Genomic DNA, 21,697 nt, shown 5'->3' with positions numbered 1-21,697 from the left:
CATGTGGGGCTTTTAGAGCAAAAATCCCTTGAAAAACATGCACTCTTACACATATCTGACCTGTAACTAGGACTGGTGGTGCCATCAGTTTGTCTCCATGGCGATAACATCTCCATGGAGACAAGCAGCTGGAGAACCCCCAACCAGAAAAGTTACATAGTGAACCTTTAAAAAAAATACTAATTACCCATGACTGTTTTCACTTAGGTAGTAATGACTGAAAAGAATGGTTCTATCATTCTTTAAAGGCAAAAGTATAACTTAATATTCCATTCCAAATTGTTTACAATATGTTCAATGTGAGGATTATAAAATACCAGTATACTAGGCCAGGACAGTAAATCTTATTTTATCAACCTTTATTGAACAAGGAAAGTTCCACTGAGATTAGGAGTCTCAGAGGGGAGGAGCTTATTGTGCAGGGTTTTAGTAATAGAGGAAACCTGTGCAGACACGAGCAGAACAAGCAAAGTCCACGCTGAAATGCCTCCCGGGAAGTCAAACGCAGGACATGGTGTATTGCCACGTTTTTACAAATACATGACCACTAAACATGTTGAGCAGGTGCAGTAAAGACTCACTTCCACAACATCCTCTGCGTCGACAAACACACACACAGATGCAGCAGAGGATGAAGAGCGTCACAAGGCCGGCGGCTCCAGCGATCAGGATGGTCAGATTCAACGGATCTGGACAAACACATTCGCTCGATAAGAGTGTTTACGACTGCTTTAAAATGCATCAAGGTAAAAAAAATACTTACAGTCAATAATTTTGAGTTGTTGGGCCACACAGCTCTTGGGCGCCCCGGCATTGTTGGAGGACTCACAGCGATACATTCCCGCGTCGAGTTTGGAGACGCTCTTAAACTTCTGCTCCACACCAAACAATACGTCAGTCAGTGCATGGTAAAAGATGTAATGCAAAATGCTAATTGTTCTCTCTGTTTGACCACTCCTGAGTCTGTGATGATGAATCGCTCCTGTCCTGCTCTGCACTGTGTTTAGTCTGATGTGGTCTGTTCAATAATCGTTCTAAATACATTCTAAATAAATCATTGTGTGCCCATGTTTCACTGACCAGAGTGCCTTTGCTGGGGTCTATGTTGTACGGCGTGTCCTGTGTAGCTGTCAGGCCTTTGTTGTCCTTGTACCAGCGGTATGTGGCAGGAGGCACGCTCAGCTTGTCCTTACAGTGGAGCTCGAGACTGGAGCCCACAAACACTGGACTGGGCACCTCACAGGACGGGATATGAGGAGGCACTGACAAGAGAACAGCACGGATCAAAGGTGAATGTGTATGGTTGTGAGTTCTAAAGACAAGGGAAAGCTTGAATATGTTGGAAGGAAATGTCAGTAAGGATGTACATACACAATATAAGGATTATACCTAAAACATTTAGGGTGACTGTAGCTTCCCCAAGGTTTACATGATCATCACTAGCAGTGACCTCACAGCGATAATCCCCTGAGTCCTTCTGAGTCACCGAGTGGATGGTGAGTGTGGCTCCCTCGATCTTAGCCCGAGATGCATAAGAGCCTTAATGAGAAAGTGAAGTAAATCTGACATTATTTCAAATATATGCACTAATAAGATAATTGTGGGAATGTCTTACTTGTAAATTTATTGTTGAAGTACACAAATGTCACGCCGTTTCCTTTTTTCTTCCACTCAATCCGAGGGTTTTGGTCCTTCTCTGTCCTGAACTCACAGGACAGCACAGCATCTGGAAAGAAGGCAGCAATATAAGTGTAAAATATTATATTTAGAGCAATGGATGTGAGTGGTTCTGAATCTCACCAGTGTGTTCATGTACCTCTACATTGGGTTTACTGCTGCTGACTGCCACTGACAAACAAGCAGGGCCTGAAGGAAAGGGGGAAAAAGCACTTCAAATGAATCGGTTAATGCTGAGAAAAGGGACATTTCTCCTTCTTCTCTCTCTGAACAGTAAGAGCCAATAGACCCCGGTGGTGCCAGGCACAGAGGAGGAATGTGGGAAAGACGGATGACTCTCTGACAAGACGCTCAACCCTGACCAGATAACCTCCTCCAAGGGTCTGTCCTGCTCTCAGGCACACAACAGAACAAATGCATTTCAACCTAACAGGCAATAAACCACATTATCCAGAATTCCAATCAATATAAACATTAAACAAGTATAAAAACTGTTTTACAAATGAATAGACATTTTGTATATATTTTTGGCAGTCATTTTTGAAAACAAAGCTGATCTGTGTGACAGTAGTAACCTTATCCTCCTCAGCTGGCCTCGCTGCATGACTTTTGATCACTGCTCTGACCAACTCGACCCTCAGCACATTTCACAACATAAACACACTAAATTAATTCAGCAAATATAACTTTCAATTAACCTAAGACACCCACATGATCCACACTTAAACTTCTTAACCTTCTCAGTCAAAACAGCACAGGACTGTGTAAATGACGGAGAGCTTCTGCTGTTAGGGGTCCCATTAAAAGATCCAAGTAGAACTGGAAAACTGGTAAGAAAAAAAATATTTCCTGGTGATGCTTGGTGGGTCCTGGGAGAGCACTATTGAAATGTACTTTGCAGTGTCATAAATGAATATAATAAACTACTGTTTTTCTTCAAAGCATAATTAATGAGACATTGATGGCCTTTCTCACATACATATTATAGATATTATAATATCTACAGATGGACACATCATTTGTAATAATTTGGTGAAAGGTATTTATTTCTAAGTTACATTGTCCTTTCAAATAGATAAACCAGTTGAATCATTTCCACAAAATGGTTATATTGTAGGCGTTGAGAAATTGTCCTATCGCGCCAAAACTATTTAAAATAATGTAGTTGCCTCTGGGTGGATGAAACAAAGATCAAAACACAAGGCCGCTGTGATGTAAGTTAACTACAGACATAAAGTTTGTTTGGAAAACGCCGTTTGCCCAGACAAACATCAAATACGTGTTTCAGAGATGAAAAGTGGCCTTTAAATCTCCGTCTAATTAGCACAGAGGTCAGCGGAGGGCTATCTCCCAAATGAAACGCTGGGATCATGGCAGCATCCAAACCAGATCTGCTCTATCTCCGGTTCAAACGCCGTCACAGCGACTGTAACGTAAACACCGAGCCACGCCAATTAGACCGATCCGATCTTTGCGCGCGCAGCCCGACACCCGCGGCACCCGCGGCACCCGCGGCACCCGCGCACACGCAAACGTGCACAAAACCATCCATTTATTCTAATAATGTAATAATCCTATAGCCAACTATTCACAACACCGCGTCAGCATATCCGACTCAAGTAAGACCATGCACTTCTGTTACATGGCCCACATGAAGTAAACTGAACATGGCTTTAACAGTCGAATTGAAAATAGCAGTGATATTGTTTAGTTAAAGTGTGAAACATGAGTAGTTACAAAGGGTTCGCTCAGCCACACATGATTATTTCAACTGATATACATGCAGCATATTCCAACTAATTGCATTTAACAGTACAGCTAATAAAAAGAGGAGATAAGTCTCACAGAACAGCAGGGTGATGAGAAGAGGCCGTGTCAGCATCTCCAAAGTCAACAGATCTGCGTCCCGGGACAGCGGTGCACTTCAGGCTTGGAGTCTGGAGGAGTTGGTAAAGTCTGGATGAAGGAGGTCTTCAAACTTTGCAGGGTCTTCACGTTACATCTGCTGCGGGGGCGGGCACGCGCGCTCTGGACACGGCCCTGAGAGGGGCTTTTGCTCAAATAAATACAAAAAACAACTGCTGCAACACTTATACTTATAACTGGATTAAAATATGATCCCTGTTCCGCGTGTTATAACGTGCCCCACATTTAAGTGCGTTTTGAAGGATGAAATCATTCAATGGAGAAACAAAAGGAAAAAAGAAATAATGATAATAATTGTATGCAGAAAAAAAGATTAAACCAGAATTCAGTCAGTCTCAAGACAATAATTCCTCAAAGATAATTATTTGTTCAAATACAAAACTGAGCTGGGTTAAAGTTCATGGGTGGACAGTTGTAATCAAAGGTGCAGAGATGGGACAGCTGCGGCCCAGCTACTGTGTCCTTGGCTATTGGGTTTCTGTGCACCAGAGCAGCACACAACATCACATTGTCAGTGAGTCGTCCTGTGCACACGTGCTCACAGTTGGTGCTCACACAGAGAGCCGCAGACAAGCTCTCCTCTCAGACACGTGCACAAGAAAGAACACACACTCAACCAAAGACACTGAGACTCTCAAACCCTCAGCAGCACCTGTTCTCCATCTACAACCTCAGCTGCTGCGCTCATGTAGACCTAATGTCATATAACACACACTTGACACATCAGTCACAGCACAACTGGGCCACAAAACAAACGGTACATTCACACAGAATGCTCCCGACACAACTCAAGGGGTTGTTTGAGTGTGTGGGATTGAAATCACTCAGTTACTGGGTTTGACTATGTCTGAGTTAAGTCTCAATCTTTGCACAATTTTGTTTCATGTATCTTAAAATTCCAGCCCTGGAGCCAAGTGCACACATAACCGTGATGCAGTTGTGTCCAGGGACTCCTTTGATCTGAGCGAGGATCATGGCCTACACTTTAGGACTATTGATACGAGAACAGGCAAATACGGCAGTTTGCTCCAGAAACATACTGACATCAACACTAGCTATAAACTGTAATAATACCTTTAGTGTCTAGCCTATGATAATATAAAGCATCTTAACAAAGTACTTTGAACTGCTCCTATCATGACAGTCCCAGCAGGAAGAAGGAAACAAGTTTTGACAGGAAGAACAGATACACATTAACTAACAAGGTATTAAACCAACTGCCAGATTGTGAGAGTAAAGATAAAACAAACCATAAACCCACAGATAAAACTGGAGTACAAATAGAATTGACTTTGCTAATACAGATCATTGCCATACAAAGACAAAATGAAGACACTTGCACTGCTCTCTGTAGTTCTATCAGGTAAGTAACATATCCATTACCGTTATATTACTGTGGTGTTCTATGATCTCTTTCTGCTTTTAAATGTAAATTAAAGGACATTTTTAAGGATTTGTGTAACTGTTTTCCGAACAAATGATTCGTTCTTACGCTGCGTATTAAAGTTAATGCAAATATTAACTGTTTTCTGTCCACGCACTTTCCCGTTATTGTTTTCTAGTACACTCCAACATGGTAAATAATTAGTAATATAATAATAATTAGTTTTTAACATTTTGCCAGGTGAAATGAATACAAATTATTAAAATATTGAAAGAACTACTTCTTACAATCAAAAAATATTTGTGTATTATTGACATTATAGACACTTAAAGAGGTTGACTTGAATGCAGTCACCTATTTATGTCAAATTTGGCAAATATATCAAATCATTATTTCTCAAGACTTGCGTTGTGTCCTTCTATAATCTGAACAGGACCCAGGCATGATCTAAGTGACTCCCATCCTAATTTTAGCAGCATTGTTGATTGTCACTTCCTGTTTGCAGTTGCTTTGGGATTGCCGGTTGAGCAGAAGGAGGCACAAGCTCCTCTTCCTGCAGCAGACCAGCGCCCTCTGGTGGGCGACCTGTTGCCTGTCATGGGCCATGTGGTGGTGGAAAACCCTGCACCTCAGCCTAAACTCAGCAAAGAGCTCCAACTGTCTGACCCACAGCTGGATAAAAAGGAGCAGATGGAGAGGCCAGAAGTCCAGATGACTGAATTTGTCGAGGACCCACAAGTTAAGACAGATTCAATCGGAGACAACAATGAAATAGCAACAGAGAAAAAAGATGAACTAGTTGAAGAAGTGAATTTAGAGTCTGAGTTTACGGAACTTGAAGATAACAGGGGGCTGTGGTGGAATCTGGAGCCAATGGCAGAAACTATTGAGACTGTAGAACAAGATAAGGACAGTGAACCCAACGAGGCCAAATACGACTTTGAGCAGCCTATTATGGAGCTGGAGCCTTTGATCAATGAGGAGGATCTGCAACGTGACGAGCTTTTACACACGGACAATGGTGTGTATGAAGAACCAGCAATGTTCTTGGAGCCAGATGGCAATGGAGATCAGTTCATGAATGAGCAAAATGCACCACTCGCTGTGGCCATGGAAGAAGAAGGCCCTATGTTCGATGCACTGGGAGGACTTTCCTCCAGTGATGAGCTGTTTATGAGGCTGGAGTCTGAGGAACAGGCTGACATGCTGCCATCTGTGGAGCAAGTGGTGCATGGTAAGATCTATATAACCTACACCAGTCATAAGGAACAAAGACTCACAATAGGCCTATGTTTAATGACTTTTTGCCCCCCACGTGATACCAAAAAAGGTTGTAGTAGAAGTCATAATAAGGAATAGTAGGAGTAAAGCGTATAATACATGCCAATTATTATTAAGTTGCAGAGGGTTAAATTCAAACGTCTTCCAACAGCTTGAGCTTGCTAGTGTAACTGTGGCCTTCTGTAGGGTTAGTACTGCAACAAAGAGTGTAACCTAACCTTTAATCCACAGGGCGGCGCTCTTGTTCTGGTGTTGCGCTTCAAGGGAAGTGTTTCCAGTTTTTCACAAATCCTAAGAAAGCAGCTGAGGCAGAGGTAACACCATTAGGCAATAAACAATATACAGAGTTAAGCTCACACTGCATTATGTTTATGACTGTTCTATCTTCAGATTTTTTGTCAAGAAAGTTCCCCTGGTGGCCACTTAGCTTCGATCACAAGCCTAAACGTCCACAATGAGATGATGGCACTGATGAGGCGAAATGGAGGCACCAGGAGGACGTGGGTTGGTGGGATTCGCTTCTTGGATGTAAGTGGCAATGATAAGTACATTCAAACAATGCAAATTAATTATTAAGTGAATAAAATGTGCCATTCTGTGTCAGACTGATCGTTTTGTGTGGTTGGATGGATCTCACTGGGGCTATGCTGATTGGTTGTGGGGCGAACCAAACAACACATCCAATTTAGAGGAATGCGTGGAAGTGCTGGCATCAGGTAAGTCTCAACTGCAACACACACACACATATATATATATATATATATATATATATATATATATATATATATATATATATAGTTATGATTACAAATACTCAAAATTGCTTAACCTTTTGTGTGTTACTCAGGAAAGTTCAATGACTTCACATGTTGGGAACCTCAGGCCTTTATCTGCTCCTACCCTTATCTGTAGGCTAAATGTTATAAATAAATGTACAGATGTTTGTATAAATAACAATAAAATTATAATATATAAGCATCAGTTATGTTCTCATTTGTTTATTATACATTCTCAACTTGGAGCATCCATATTTCAGAATGCCCTTTGTGAAATGTTTGATTAGAACAAGCTGATTACAGAGCTATGGTCCATAACTTCATCATGTATGTCAAGTTAAATACACACACCACATCAACATTTCGACTGGACCCAAAATGAAAACTGGGCTGGACCAGGAACGAACCAAATCCAAATTAGGAATAAAATTGGCTGTATGTGTGAATGGACCCCACATGTGTTCAAATGTCATGATTCTGTATGAAGACTGTGTGTTTCTGTATAGATTCAATGGAGGAGTGTGTGGGTCGGGTTGTGAAGAGCAGGATTTCATGACTGTATGTGACTGTCTGGTGACTTACTTGCTTTGTATTTGCGTATGTCAAGTAATTCTATAAAAATAGATGATCCTTAATGAATAAATTTAAGCCTATAATCTGTCACGGTACAGTATTTGGTATTCATTATTCCTATTTGGATTAGGTATTCGATACAGAGCTGGATGCTTGATCAAGTATCCCTTAAAATTTGTGTTAAAGGTTTTACTAAAATTATGTTTTGAATATGTAGGATGATAAAATGCATTGGAATTTCATGTTCACAATGTGCTTGATATCAGAATACATTTGTCATATGAATAAGTCACCTTTCCAGCTCAGCAGATTCAGCCTTGATGCAGTAGTTGAGTATGTATTTACATCTAGAACTCTGCCATTTATAATGAAAATATATTGCTTATAAGGTCACAAAATGCATCTCTGTATTAAAATGTGTATTGCCAAGAATATTTTGAGAACAGGCCTAATTTCTATACATTATTCATACTCTGTGAATGGTTCTTCATAATCTTGTGAAGTCTTAGTCTTAGTGTGGCTTCAGCTCACCCAGAGGTTTATGCACTTGTTTCTCTTTGTGGCACTGCTGTTAGTTAATCATTCACTATAATATATCCTAACCTCCACTTCATTATGTTTGGGTACATTTGATTAATATCTTTTGTCTTGTAGCAGCTGGGCCTTTTGTATACCAGTTCACACCTCACATTTAAATAGCAGGAGCTTAACACTTATTAATGGATGCACTGACACGCTAGTACTACACATGTCGCTTCTGTAAATCCTTATGGGACTCACATGTTGCAGGGAATGAAATGTTCCACTGGCACACAACCTTTCCGTGACATCTGGACATGGAGGTGAGGATTACCAATTCAGCAGTGACAACTAGTAGCTCTTTATCCCCCTATTATTGTTTTGGCCAGTTCCATATATATATATATATATATATATATATATATATATATATATATACACCACACATATTGATTCACCCACAACAAACACACACTAACAGCATGGGTAGTAGTAATGCTTTAAAAACATGCCCTGGGCTTTTGTGAGCCTTTAAGGCTGACTATTGTTCTTTTACCCGGAAAGGTGACTTTGGGTGGATTTAGGAGGCTCCAACGTGCATTTCCAGTCTATTCTTAGTCATATAGTTTATTGTAAGCTTTGGAGTAAATAATAGGGGTAACACATTTTATATTTAGACCATACATACTATTACAAGTATAAGAATTTTAAGATGCCCTGCATAGTGACTTGAAGTCTTGAAGATATTACTAATCATCACTAGTGAAAACAAACCAGTATAAATAAAGTTGTATTTAGAAAAGTTGGCATAGCTATCTACAGATCTTGAAACTCCTGAAATCCCAATTTGTTTTGTCCTGTTACTAAAGTGTGTATTGGCATGACTAGACATCTGTCTCCCCAAGTCATTTGTGTTACATGCCCTAGTATTTGCTGCTTCCATTTGCAGCGATGAATTCTCTGTGCTCAACTCTGAGGCATGTCTGTATAATCCCAAATCCATCAAATGCCTCTGTCTCAATGGCCACCCATAAAATGTTTGCATTGTGCGTGGCCATTCCAACTATGTCTACTATCCTTTCACAGGACAAAAATGTCAGCACTTATCGCTGCACGCTTTGTTACTAAACACTAAACTCGGGGGTTAAAAAATAAATAAAAAATAATAATTTTAATTTTAATTTTAATTAAAATACTAGTTAGATGATGAAAAAGTCTCCAAAGGAATAAACGTCCAGTAGACAAAGAGCAAGTTACTAGACTTGAATTACTATATTGCATCCTGGTTTGCATGTTAATGTCTTTAAAATCCATAGTTTTCAAACAATAAATAGCTAAATAATCAGTTAAAAAGCAATTTAAGTAAGTGAAGCAATTAAATTAGATATCAGATCAACACAAAAATACATAATTAGCTTTGTAAATAGCACTCACATCCCAGCCCCTCAAAAAAGTAAGTAAAAAAATATATATAAATATTACAGCGCGCAGGGACATAAATTCATAATTGAGTTATGGTATTTCTGTTGGGACATGGGACCCCGGCCATGGTCAGGGGTGTGTCATGAACAATACTGCATCTATAAACATGAGCACATAACAGGCCATAGCACACACCCAGAGGAAAGCAAGAGTTGACCACTTTCCACAGGTAGGTAACTTTTCACATTTCTTATACATCAGTTGTATTGTGTGTGTGATTGGACAAATTATGTTGTAGTCATAGAATGTACACTCTTTTTTCCTTTTTGAGCCAATATCTGGAACTTAGCAGAAGATAATGTCTAAGTGACTGCTTTTCTGTGAATCAGAGTGGGTTTCATCAGAGGCGTTCATACCATCCGTGGTATATTCATTTGAGAACACAGCGTTTCCATCTTTCTCCATACTGTTAATAGATGGAGACTCTATCAAAAAAACAGACTCTGCTGGACAGACGGACTGAAGAGGAGCAGAAGCTGGCTGAGGAGGGTATGCAAAATCAGTGAAATATCTTTTAAGGGGCACACAATATTGAAAGGAGTAATTTGTCTTCAACAGACCAAAAGCTTATGGCTGTGGAGGCTCTGGACCGCCGGAATAATTGGGAGCCCAGTGTCTTCTACTCATTGGGAAAAGAGTCCTTCTGTTTTGTGGGACATGACATCAGCATCAGAGAGTCTATAGATACATATGGTGCTTTGATATGGCCTGGGGTAAGTGTAGCATTCAGGGAAGTAAAACTAATGCTCGTTTGTTGATATTATAACTGCAATTTGTTTATAGTGTGTTGCTTTGTGCCATTTTTTGGAGAATAACCAGCAACAAGTTAACCTTATGGATAAAGCAGTCCTAGAGATTGGTGCAGGGACTGGGTTACTTTCCATCGTGGCAAGTCTGTTGGGTAAGTCATGTTTTGTGGTGAAAATGATCTGTTGAGAATTAAGATCAGAGGAGATAAGTCAGTCTAGTCAAAGATATTACAGTATATGAAGATCTAAGCGTGACAGAAAACGGAAAATGTTGTTAGTAATCACAATATAAAAATGACAATCATTACACCATTTTATTTCCTTAGGTGCCTGGGTGACAGCGACTGACAAGCCAGATATTTTGTCCAATCTGACCTTTAACCTCTTGCGAAACACAAAGGGCCGCACACGCTACACTCCTCAGGTGGCTCCTCTGACCTGGGGCCTCGACCTGGACAGGGACTTTCCACAGCCGTCTTACCACTACGACTATGTGCTAGCAGCAGATGTGGTCTATCACCATGAATGTTTGGAGGAATTACTGAAAACCATGCATCACTTCTGCAGACCGGGTAGCGGCACAACTTTGTTGTGGGCCAACAAGATCCGTTTTCAGTCCGACCTAAAGTTTACTGAGTGCTTTACAGGGAATTTTAACACTGCAATGCTGTCTGAGCTCCCCCAGGAGGACGTCAGGATATATATGGCCACAGCAAAGTGACAGAGCATTTGGTGTAGTGACAGTATTTCATCTGTGGTTTAAACTACTCAAAATAAATTGTCTCTTAGAAATTATAAAATGTTCACACATTTTTTTAAATCATTCTTTATTATTCTGATTGACATTCCAAAAGTGTTTGACAACATGGTATGGTAGTGAACTTTGTTCATGTTTGTGTGATGTGTTTAAAATCAACTAATACATACAATTTCTATAAACTGTATTGATTACAATCAAAATAAAGTTCATGCTGGAAAAGGTTTGATAGTGTTTGAGGACACATTTCCAGATTACATGACGACAGCAGCAAAAAAAAAAAGTTTAAGTTATATTATACAAAGCCTAAAGGTGCACTATGTAACTTCTCTGGTGGAACCTGATTGTTTCCATGGTAAAAGTAAATACTTAGCCCTGAGTGTTACCTCACTTGTCTTCAGATGATTTGATGAAGATTATTATAGGCCTACTATAGAACATTCCAGGTAAAGCAAACACACAAGTGGCAGACTCCACTGGAATGTTACATAGTGCAGCATTAACACTAGATATTATTAAAAAAGGCCTATATAATCAGTCACAGGGGATCCATGACTCAATTTGTTTCAACTGAGCAACTCTTTTGTGTGGCAAAATTACTTTAGGACATGCAGCATGTGGAAGACTTTGGTTGCTCTAAAATTGACTCCCTACGGAGGTCGTTAGGGACTGTTCCGTCTGGACCCCAAACATTCAGCTCTCCATAAATGCCCATTTCGATCATCTCTTCCTGCCATGGGATGGAGATGTTGCCTGTGGAAAACTCGTCAAAAAAGGTCTTGTCATGATCATCTAGGGCAACGCCTTTTACAGAGGAAAAAGCACCAACGTCATCCAAACTTTTAGCATACACCACTTTGGGATCAGGTACAAAAGGAGGAGCCAGGATGCCTGAAGAAGCCGAAGAAATATATTTTAACAAGACACAAACAAACACATAAAGTTTATTATTTATTTTTTAATTTGATGTACCTTCATTCAACTTCCTCCAATTGATATTTTTAAAAAACGGATGTGCACGGAGTTCATCACAGCTTCCATTTTTGAAGCCCATTCTATTGCTAGCTTCTTTTGCCAACAAGCCTCCACAGAGACCTTTAGCATCATCACTGAATATGTCACTGTATGCAACTTCCAATGTTAGCATACGCTCCTTCATTTCCTCCTTTTCCACCTAAACAAGAACAGTTATTTAACCAATACATTTTTGACAGAACGCTGTACAAATACCAACCTTCTCTCCTCTGTTCCTAAATGGGTTTTTAGCAGCGATAAACTCAAAGAGAGTTACACCAAGAGAAAAGTAGTCACAAGAGTGGTCATACTTCTCTCCTTTCAGCATTTCGGGAGGCATGTATCCTGTGCATGACAGAAAGACAACCATTTGAGAGTGTGCAAATATCTAATATAAGTTGAATTTCATCTTTGCACAAATACCTGGTGTGCCGGCATAACCCTTTGTCATCGTCTTCCCCTCTTTCAGCTCTACTGCTAGGCCTAAATCTGATATACGTACATTTCCTGAAACAGAATGATTTAAGTTAAAATACAAACACAGATAGAAATTCATGAAAAGTACAGTTACCGTCATTGTCTAACAACACGTTTTCAGGCTTCAGATCCCTGTATATGATTCTTTTCTGGTGTAAATGCTCTAAACCCTGGATTATTTGAGCAATGTAGAAACAGGCCCTTGTTTCATCAAACCCTGGGTTGTTCTCATCCACCAGGTAGATATGGTATCTTTATAAAACAGAAACACAGTTATTGATGAATAAAAAGCAATTAAACAGTATGAATATGCACAGATCAAACAAAAACAATTAATATATGGCAAGTATTTAGATTAGGTTACATACAAAAAGTAATGTGTTATCTTAAATTAAAAAAGCACAATGAGTTTATTATTTCCATTTCTTGTACTAAAAAAGGTCAAGTTACTTGAGATCTCCACCATTCATGATCGTCATAACCAGACAAAGTTCCTCTTTAGTCTGAAAAGCATATGCGAGGGACACAATGAAGCGACTGTGAACCCTCTCGAGGACGCGCTTCTCCACCATCGCGCCCTGAGAAACATACAAATGAAATCTACATTATAAAAACAGGCAAATCACGTTTTCAGCTTCAGCAACGCCAATTACACAAAAAAGTACAGGCCAAATGAAGCAAAAGGCTATGTGCAAGTTTGCAGGGCGTGACATTCAGGTGAGCTTTCAAGCCCAAGTAATCTCATCTCTGCCAATTAGATTTGTAATACAGGATAAAGACAGGGTAATGGGCCAAGATGAGTAAACCAGGACGTCCCATGGAAGACGTGAGCCATTTGTCAATTATATTTGTCAACTATTTATGTAACAATTACTCAGCATTACAGTATTGCTCTCTATTGCAGGAATATATAAACTACATTAGATCTGCATTCGTCTCAGAAAAGCAAATGTTACTCACCTCAAATCCTTTCCTCTTCTTCAGTCTCTTCTTGTTTAGTTTTTTACAGGCATACAGTTTTCCTGTGGCTTTCATTTGACATGCTGATACCTCCCCGAACCCTCCTTTGCCCAGCACACGGAAATCCAGGAACCAGTCTGCATCCATGGGCTGCATTTCAAGCCACTTCCACTGCAAAAATCTCTTCAGGTACATACTTTCTAAAAAGAAAGTATAGGGTGCCTCTCGCAGATATTTTAATGTCGAGGCCAGTGAGGGGGCAAACAGACCATCGCCTGCGGCCTCTTGAGCTTCTTTCACTTTAGCTACGATCTCCTCAGGGAGAAATGGACAGTAATGCTTCGCAGAAGCATCCATGTAGCGCTGGACTATCTTTGAGGCCTTCTTGACTCTTTCAGAGTCTTCTGCCATATCGTAGTCCTCGAGATCCTTCCACAATCGACAAGCTCCATGATATTCCTGCTTGGAATCAAGAAATTCCCTGAACAGACGTTTGCCAATGGGCTGATCTACACATGTAGAATCAAAAGCCAAATCCAGAGTTTCTCTCAGGTCCTCACACACAGTGATGTGCGGTAGTTTGAGGCGTGAATGGTACTTCTTATCCCGCGCTGCTGCTGAATTAGAGCCATCAATACTTCCTCGAGCATTAATGTAGGCTGAATTTGCAACCACTGTTGTTAAACCACCGATATCCATGGTGTAGAGCAAATGATCATGCAGCAAAGACAGTCGCGAAACCCCTAAAAACTAAACTAATGTGTAGACTTTGGAGACGTTGCAGATGCCTGTGGAGGTTGGGGTCTGAACTAGTTACAAGGACTGTAACAGGAGGATGCCACACACACCTGAGTCAACACCTTTCAATAATCCTAACACCTTAATGCCCCAGACAAAGACTCAAGCTCTTGTAAGAACAGAACAGTCGGCATCACAAAAGGTCAAATAAATATATCATGCATGTTCTCCTGCATATACATATTTGACCATGTGAAGAGTCACTGCAGATTGTATGTAGGCCTGTAATGTGCATTGTATTATCTTTATCATTTTAGATGTTGACCGTGTTTCTTAACAAGCCTTCCAAACAATATGTAGTGGACAGTCAGCCCTTTTGATCACAATAAGACACATTTAACACATCAACATATCATAATATATAAAGAAATGATTATAGAAGCAAATTAAAACAATCTATATTTAATTTGAAAACTTATTAGATTACACAAAACGTATTTGGAAGAGTCAGTACACATTGCTCAGTTTAAAAGAGAGATCTTTGAATGGGTACATAAAGACCTATACAAACACATTTGTTACAACAGTTTTGGTAGGTCTATTTTACCACTGGCCTCTACAGGATACTCTACACTACAATTGTCATAAGATTCTTACACGTAACAAAGCTTATTTACCTATTAAGAACCTGTGTTATGATGGGGTTTACCTTGCTGGTGCCATTATTTTGCAAACAAACACTACCAAGGCGTTGCAGGGCAATGTAGGAAAACTCTTTAAGAATACAAAACAAATCTAGCAAACATGAAAGCAGCTGCCTACAGAACAGAAGGAAGCCAGCCCAACACAACCAGGGTTAAGAAATCAGTTCTAAGTTTTGCTGGAACACAAACAAAAATATATTGACAAAATGGTGCAGCCACATTGTTGGATGGTATGTCAGCCATATTAGTTGAGTTATCAAAGTCCTTGGTGTTGCATCATCAGCATGTTAAAGCAGACAATTTGACCATCCTGCAACTTTTGATCACTGGGTCTGCCGCATGTTCATCGCAACAGAGAAAGAAATTCCAAGTACTACATTATACATTCTCCAACAGCAGTACGTTTTACAGATGTTTCTAGAGGGATGGCTTATCAAGACTGGACATAGTGACTTTGTTGAGCAACAGTTCCCTTCAACACCTCAACGGTGCAGGTGCTTGTGATTCAAACACAGAAGTAAAGGCGCATTACACACCTGCGTTTCTTTTTCTCCACTGAACCTCTCCCCTGAGTAAACCAGAAATGCAAGCATTGAAAACTGGGGAAAGGGGACTAAATTCCCACAGGTGATTTTAAGGACTGTGCTTGTTGGAGTCAAGTGTAAATAGGTTAGTCTTCATCCTCATTCTCATCATACTCATCCTCTTCATCATCATCTCCCATGTAAGACACAGGAGTCTCCACACGTGAGCCGCTGTAGTGAGAGTCATTTGAGCTAGAAGCCATGGTGCCATCAGTACAACCATCGCTGTCAAAACAATGTACAAAAGGTTACAGTGTAATACTTGTGTTGAGGAAATGAAAGTCTGTAAAGAGATCACACCTGCTAGCAGGGTATCTGGCTCCATTAGCAGAAGAGCCACCAGTCATGTAAACGTTGCTAATGGGTCCCTTGGCCATCTCTGTAAGGAAACATAATTTGAGTAGATTTTAGAGCTGGCAATAGAAACCGTTCAGTCGTTAAACTCAGAAAGGTTTATTGCCATTGTCGAACAGAATTCACAAACAAGGAACCTTCTTTGGCAAGGTGCAAAATACAACAATGAATAGAAACGGTAGCAAAATATATCAAAAAGGACATGCGTACAATTTTACAATTTACAGAAAATAATAGACTTGGTCTGAATATATACACAATTTACAGTTGGTCAGAATCATGCAAAAATGAGCAGTACAATGAATGATTATTGGTTTGAATAATAGCTAAAGTGGCAGGTGTTAAGTGTTCATGTGTCCAATGGCAGAGGGAGCTATGATTAATGCCTGTAATTCATGAAATCTTAATGCACTCACTGAAAAAACATTAAAAAACGGTGCCCAGCAACAAACAGATAGTCTGCTTAGCATGCCACATATTTGTAACATGGTCAAAATGTGTGCATCAACGTACTCATCCATTTTAATGCTTGAGCATGCGACCTGCTGTGTCAAACATATTATCCCCTTTCCATGGAGAAAGGTAAGGGAGGAGTTCCAGTGTACCTCACTCTAGGGCTACAACAACTATACTAATAGAGGCTAGTTGACTATTTTTACAGTGATAGGACAGCATATACAGTATGTATGGAAAAAGCAGCAACAATTCAGAACCCAGTTTCACATCCAACAAAATCTGTTAAAATATTGCTAGAACTCCTGTTATTTTGACTTTAGTTGCTCTCTACTGCCCCCTGCTGTCTAAGAACCTGTCGCTGTTGGGCCTCTGCAGTTATACATGCTTTGTTATACTAATGTTGACAACTTCTCAAGTCCCTAAAGTGTCACTTATAAACAGGAAGTTGAAACCAATGAAGAGGCCCAATGCATCAAGCAGCTAACCTACTAGCTCATGTATGAAACTTTAACTTAAATATAAAGATATACCATATTATGCTCTTCGTTGAAATCTAAAAGATTCACACATACAGCCTAACCTGGGAATTTACCTGGCATTTTGCCAGAGCAGCAACATGAGTGAATGAAGCATGAACTGAATTCCCTGCACATCAGGATTGAGTAATTTCCCTGGTAACTTACCAGGCAGGACTAGGTGTACAGTGTGAATAAAGTCAGTGCTGAGTGTTTTGGTAATCTACACATTGCAATTTTCTAGGAATTATGGGTAAATAAGGCTGTCTTTGATACTCACCAATAACATAAGGCTCGAGGGCTTTTGGCACCAAACTGCGTGCAACCTTTAAGTCCTCTGGAGAACATTTTCCCACCTCCAAGCCACAAGCCATACCCATGCGTTTCAACACCTCAATATCGTCGTGGATCTCAAACATGCTATCAAAATTGAACAAATACTCAAACCTACAAAAGAAAAAAGGGATTTGTTTAATGAAGATCAATGATTTGTTAGTTCTACATAAGTTTGAACAAAGTAAATACTTGTCATTAGAAATGCTACAGTCAATCACTGTCTTCTTGCTGGTGTTGACAATAATGAATGGAAGATGTATAATTGAATTTGGAGGTGGAGGTCTATTTGCCTGTTGTTCAGTCTGTCTGTTCCGTTGCACCAAGTTCTTGAAAGCTATTTGCTGTACAGAAAGAAAGATAATTTCAGTGAATATAGTTTCCAAAGTCAATTAAGGAATTCAATTAAAGAAGAAATATATTTTTATTATTACAAACAATAACTTCACACCTGTAGAATGAGCTCCTGAAGCTGTGACTGTTTTTGTTTTATCCTTTCGAGCCGCCTTTGTCTCTCCACCTACATTTAACATAATGTTTTGATATGCAAATATTAGAAACAAAAAAACAACAGAAATTAAACTAACACTGCAAAAATCAGAGTAATATTGAGTATTCTTACCTCAAGGTTTTGGCACTCCTGAGCGGAGTTAGTGGGTAAACCAATCCACTTGATTTCCTTCTTCTCTTTTGAGATTATGTTCATGGCCATCAGCACATTGAGTGCATCATAAACACGCCTCCGAATGTTTTTCTGGTCATACACATGCTATAATAGATCGAAATTACAAGATTTTAATCGAAGGTCCAGCATAATGTTTAAATATATTTCCAGAACTTACTGCGTCATTAGGGGACATGTGGTTGTCTGCAGCTGAGCTGAATTCTGCAACAAGTTCATCAGCCACTTCATTGTAGGTTGTGACACCTTTCTTTTGTACCTTCTCACAGACTTTCATAGAGAAATGTCTCAGGCCTTTGCCATTCTTCTCTCCTTTCTTCCCACGTTTACTAGAGACACACTTGTTAGTTATAATTTTCAAAAGGACAAATGTTTTTTGACCAGCATACACTTACCCAGATGACCAAGGAGAGGCATCTGGTGGTTGGCTCTGTGTAAGGAACTGAGAACTGGGAGTGTGTGGACTGTTTATCAATATTGTATTGGATACAGTTGGCCTCTGTGGTGTTCCAATCACCTAAAATATACATACAAAAAGAATGTTAGAAACACATTACAGTAACCAATTAAACATGCTGTAAACCGCTCTTTTACAAAAGTGATATACAAGCTAATATCTGTTATGTATGTATAATATCTATATATAAAATCAGATGATGGGTATAATCCTGCTGACTGTAGAATTGATAAGCTTAGGATCAAGTGCCTTTATCTTTCTTGTGTCTGGTCACTGCACATGGTCTATCACCAAGTATTCTGAGTGAGCACAGTGAAATGCCAGTAACAGAACTCAACAACTGTGTGTAACTTACCATGTGTGGTATATGTTGCATATGTGCAGCAATATTTACATTTGATGGCCCAAGTGTTTTTGGTAGCAATTGCTTGGCCACAGGGGTAACTGTGGGCTGAACAGTGACCAATGACAGGACACCTGTTTGGAAATAAAAGTTAGAAACAACTATCTTGAAATAAAAAACAAATGCAATGTTATTTTGTGCAGTATATTGTATAGTATATTGCACAATACCTTTACTAGGACTCAGATTCTGATCAATAAAGACCTTTAGTTCTCCATTTGTTTCAATGAGACCAGCCTAACAAAACAGAAATATGCCATCTTAACAAGCTTAGCTTAACATTCATGTCAAAGGATGAGTTATTATTACTTACATCTTTTGCCATGATCCCAAAGGACCAAGGATGTTTAGCTTCAGTTTACAACTTCAAGTTCCTTTTGTCACTTTTCAAGCCCTTGAAATTCACAGTATAAACAAGCACATTGTGAATCAACTTTCGTTTTACTTGTTAAAGTTATGCTCTCCAACCAATGTCAAAATCAGCACTTTTGTTACAAGTAACTGAACACATTTGATTACATCTTTACACAATTACTTACAACTCTACAACTTTTAAAGTATTCAAGTGTCCTGGGGCCTGTACTAGATATCGATCTCGTATAGAACTTTTGCTTAATGTCATGAAACATGCTTTAAAGCTTCGCCATTTTGTGTGGACATAATCAATGCAACGGAACATAGTGGCGAAAGATACAAGTACCGCACTCGTAAAAAGAACCTTTAAACATCTATAGCCAATAGCCAGTGTATAGTTTTGTTCAGTAAAGCAGGCTAACTGTTCTGCTAGCTGTTAGCTGAGCAAGCTAGCGCACGTTTTGCACGGGTTGGAATTGCTCAAATGTGACCTTTGTAGGACCGATTCATATAAATATACAATTGAACACATTAGTTCATAAAATGATTTAAAACCTAAGAGGTTTAAACAAATTAGTATAGGTGTTTTGTGCACTTACGAGTGCACTCTGCTGCTTCTTCGACGGCTGTTTTTGTTGGCATTGAGTTTGGAGGAAGAGGAGGTCTAAATCCCCACAGAAACAGGAAACTACAATAATAGGCTTTAAATCTGCTTTTAATGCCTTTACTAAGGGGTACATCTGTTTAAATTGCCTTTAGAATATCATATAAACCTTAACCTTATAATGTTACAGAAATACAAATAACAGAAGTTTGGTGGCAACAACAGGCTTCTACAATAGGCCAAAAGCAACACAGTAATTAATAGAACTAATGGGCTTTAAGAGGACAGTTTTGATGTAATTTGCACCCATAGTAATGACGCACATATTACAATTGATGAAAAACCGGCATCGACTATCTTTGTCAAAAAAATAAATATATTTAAAGCAAGATTTTACTTGTATTTTGATGTGAAATATCTTTGCACATCTAATGGACATCACTATTTACAAAAAATACTTTTGATGAAGTGCAGGACTCACATAGTAGGACTTTTATCCACAAAAGAACTGACACGTTTAATTTGTCGTGAGCCCGCTACCGTGTGTTCGTGTTTTGGTAAAGAATTCGTATTATCGGCCAATGAAACATGCACTTTGAATTAACCTTGCACTCCCGCTTTCCGTTTGAAGTGAATCCAGTTGTGATCTAATAACCAGATTTATACTTCTGTTGCGGTAATGATCATAGCCTTGTTATATTGTAACGATCCATCCAACTGTCAACATGATCGGCTCTCTCGAGTCTACGCTTTGTTAGCCTCGCGGCGTTAATGGGCTAGAAGCAGGCTAGGCGCTAACAGAACCAGCTGTCACAATGTTACATGAAGTAATTACAGCCTTGAATGCAGCACGACTACCATGACGGATCATAAACATTCTTTAAAACAAACGAATAGCAGCGATTGGCCGGGCTACATTTTGCGTAAACTAAACTTGTGATCTGAGGCCAGGTCTTACCGGGGCAGTCAACACCAGGGAGCTAGCAGCTAGTTAGCTTCTGTATCCACTCGAGGCTAAGCTACTACAACAGTGCGTCTCTCAATTGGATCTTGGCGGTGCCTCGTTTGATTGGACAGCGTCGATGAGACGAAAGCAACAACCTTTTTTCAGGGGCAATCTGCCTGCGCCGTATGATATATGGAGACAGTGACCCCTGTCGTTCAGGAGAAAAAGTGCATCAACTGTTTCAAACATCACACAACTAAATCAAAAACATTAACTGGAGATCAAAGGATCAGAAGAATCAGAAAACACTTTCATCACAAGTTAAAGAACCTTTGGGTACAATAGAGCCGCATTCACACCATTAACATGTAGTGCCTTAGAGCCTTGGCAAAAAATAAGATCAGATGTTAAACTAGTTTTTGTTTTTGTCAAAACAATATGAAATCTGAAACATAAAAGTTTAGATATTAGCGTAAAAAATGTCCCAGTGCGGGGTAATTGAGCCATGTCTTGGGTTGAATTGAACCACTTCAGAATCAGGTTTATTGCTATCGCCAATTAACATAATTCACAAACATAGGAACTTGCTTTGGTGATTCAGTGCAACATAAAACAAAGAACAATGATAAAACAACCTATATAAAATCAAAAGGGGCATGCATTAAAGAAAAACAATATAAATCTGCTATATTATAAAAATAGGCTTACCATGTATACAAAATGTACAGTTAAATTTAGTAAAATGTACAGATGTAGTGCAAAAAGGGAATAGTGCAGTAGAAAGTAAAAGGTGCAGTGTACTTTTGAACCAAAACTAATAAAAGTAATGTTCTCATCTCAGAACGGGTGTTTTGAAAAACACGGGGTCATTTTTTTCAATACAAAATTCTAGTAGGTATTAGTATACACTGTCAAGGCTCCATAAAATGGGTATTCGCAGAAATGATCTTGAAATGTCAAAATGCCACAAGTACTTTGATGCTCTATACGAT

General features: G+C 39.3%; 5 protein-coding genes across 6 annotated transcripts; 2 read left to right on the top strand and 3 right to left on the bottom strand.

Moving 5' to 3' along the window:
- Positions 1-468: 468 nt before the first annotated feature.
- Positions 469-3,699, bottom strand: jam2b (junctional adhesion molecule 2b). The gene is made up of 7 exons (XM_072444046.1): positions 3,523-3,699; positions 1,801-1,866; positions 1,616-1,726; positions 1,390-1,539; positions 1,081-1,262; positions 764-872; positions 469-689 (listed from the first exon to the last, which is right to left on the bottom strand). Exons 1-7 carry the CDS (start codon positions 3,557-3,559, stop codon positions 499-501), a joined length of 846 nt encoding a protein of 281 aa, XP_072300147.1. The 5' UTR covers positions 3,560-3,699; the 3' UTR covers positions 469-498.
- Positions 3,700-4,927: 1,228 nt separating this feature from the next.
- On the top strand, positions 4,928-7,213 carry LOC140359180 (uncharacterized). The gene is made up of 6 exons (XM_072444045.1): positions 4,928-4,966; positions 5,493-6,221; positions 6,500-6,582; positions 6,659-6,796; positions 6,873-6,984; positions 7,116-7,213. Exons 1-6 carry the CDS (start codon positions 4,930-4,932, stop codon positions 7,178-7,180), a joined length of 1,164 nt encoding a protein of 387 aa, XP_072300146.1. The 5' UTR covers positions 4,928-4,929; the 3' UTR covers positions 7,181-7,213.
- Positions 7,214-10,023: 2,810 nt separating this feature from the next.
- Positions 10,024-11,167, top strand: mettl21cb (methyltransferase 21C, AARS1 lysine b). Its single transcript, XM_072444044.1, has 4 exons — positions 10,024-10,107; positions 10,177-10,331; positions 10,402-10,519; positions 10,694-11,167. Exons 1-4 carry the CDS (start codon positions 10,035-10,037, stop codon positions 11,086-11,088), a joined length of 741 nt encoding a protein of 246 aa, XP_072300145.1. The 5' UTR covers positions 10,024-10,034; the 3' UTR covers positions 11,089-11,167.
- Positions 11,168-11,684: 517 nt separating this feature from the next.
- LOC140359652 (rhodopsin kinase GRK1-like) lies at positions 11,685-14,407 on the bottom strand. The gene is made up of 7 exons (XM_072444719.1): positions 13,576-14,407; positions 13,066-13,193; positions 12,710-12,867; positions 12,562-12,645; positions 12,359-12,483; positions 12,097-12,298; positions 11,685-12,015 (listed from the first exon to the last, which is right to left on the bottom strand). Exons 1-7 carry the CDS (start codon positions 14,272-14,274, stop codon positions 11,726-11,728), a joined length of 1,686 nt encoding a protein of 561 aa, XP_072300820.1. The 5' UTR covers positions 14,275-14,407; the 3' UTR covers positions 11,685-11,725.
- Positions 14,408-14,759: 352 nt separating this feature from the next.
- tfdp1a (transcription factor Dp-1, a) lies at positions 14,760-20,803 on the bottom strand. Of its 2 annotated transcripts, none has more exons than XM_072444718.1 (12): positions 20,718-20,803; positions 19,115-19,195; positions 18,972-19,038; positions 18,754-18,875; positions 18,337-18,458; positions 18,102-18,270; positions 17,882-18,028; positions 17,711-17,779; positions 17,452-17,603; positions 17,207-17,373; positions 15,902-15,980; positions 14,760-15,826 (listed from the first exon to the last, which is right to left on the bottom strand). In XM_072444718.1, exons 2-12 carry the CDS (start codon positions 19,124-19,126, stop codon positions 15,688-15,690), a joined length of 1,245 nt encoding a protein of 414 aa, XP_072300819.1. In that variant the 5' UTR covers positions 19,127-19,195; positions 20,718-20,803; the 3' UTR covers positions 14,760-15,687. The 2 variants fall into 2 exon arrangements, with proteins under 2 accessions (XP_072300819.1, XP_072300818.1); XM_072444717.1 differs by lacking the exon at positions 20,718-20,803 and adding an exon at positions 19,755-19,903.
- Between the last annotated feature and the right edge of the window lie 894 nt (positions 20,804-21,697).

Source organism: Eucyclogobius newberryi, unplaced genomic scaffold (genome assembly GCF_026437365.1).
Source record: "Eucyclogobius newberryi isolate DKJ021-1_F unplaced genomic scaffold, fEucNew1.0.hap1 SCAF_14, whole genome shotgun sequence".
NCBI classification, from domain to species: domain Eukaryota; kingdom Metazoa; phylum Chordata; class Actinopteri; order Gobiiformes; family Gobiidae; genus Eucyclogobius; species Eucyclogobius newberryi.
This window is presented reverse-complemented; position numbering and strand designations above follow the sequence as displayed.

Excerpts from the sequence above, each read along its gene's own strand:
- tfdp1a (XM_072444718.1), bottom strand. Across the intron at positions 18,876-18,971 it reads GAATCTGAGTCCTAGTAAAG|GTGTCCTGTCATTGGTCACT; the intron begins GTATTGTGCAAT and ends ATTTCCAAACAG. Across the intron at positions 15,981-17,206 it reads CCTCGAGCCTTATGTTATTG|AGATGGCCAAGGGACCCATT; the intron begins GTGAGTATCAAA and ends GTTTCCTTACAG.
- LOC140359652 (XM_072444719.1), bottom strand. The coding sequence starts at position 14,274 with ATGGATATCGGTGGTTTAACAACAGTGGTTGCAAATTCAGCCTACATT. Across the intron at positions 12,484-12,561 it reads GGGTTATGCCGGCACACCAG|GATACATGCCTCCCGAAATG; the intron begins GTATTTGTGCAA and ends TGTCATGCACAG. Across the intron at positions 12,299-12,358 it reads TTAGGAACAGAGGAGAGAAG|GTGGAAAAGGAGGAAATGAA; the intron begins GTTGGTATTTGT and ends GTTCTTGTTTAG.
- LOC140359180 (XM_072444045.1), top strand. The coding sequence starts at position 4,930 with ATGAAGACACTTGCACTGCTCTCTGTAGTTCTATCAG. Across the intron at positions 6,583-6,658 it reads AGAAAGCAGCTGAGGCAGAG|ATTTTTTGTCAAGAAAGTTC; the intron begins GTAACACCATTA and ends TTCTATCTTCAG. Across the intron at positions 6,797-6,872 it reads GTGGGATTCGCTTCTTGGAT|ACTGATCGTTTTGTGTGGTT; the intron begins GTAAGTGGCAAT and ends ATTCTGTGTCAG.
- mettl21cb (XM_072444044.1), top strand. The coding sequence starts at position 10,035 with ATGGAGACTCTATCAAAAAAACAGACTCTGCTGGACAGACGGACTGAA. Across the intron at positions 10,332-10,401 it reads GTGCTTTGATATGGCCTGGG|TGTGTTGCTTTGTGCCATTT; the intron begins GTAAGTGTAGCA and ends ATTTGTTTATAG. Across the intron at positions 10,520-10,693 it reads CATCGTGGCAAGTCTGTTGG|GTGCCTGGGTGACAGCGACT; the intron begins GTAAGTCATGTT and ends TTATTTCCTTAG.
- jam2b (XM_072444046.1), bottom strand. The coding sequence starts at position 3,559 with ATGCTGACACGGCCTCTTCTCATCACCCTGCTGTTCT. Across the intron at positions 1,867-3,522 it reads TCTCATCACCCTGCTGTTCT|GCCCTGCTTGTTTGTCAGTG; the intron begins GTGAGACTTATC and ends CCTTTCCTTCAG. Across the intron at positions 873-1,080 it reads ACCCCAGCAAAGGCACTCTG|AAGTTTAAGAGCGTCTCCAA; the intron begins GTCAGTGAAACA and ends GGTGTGGAGCAG.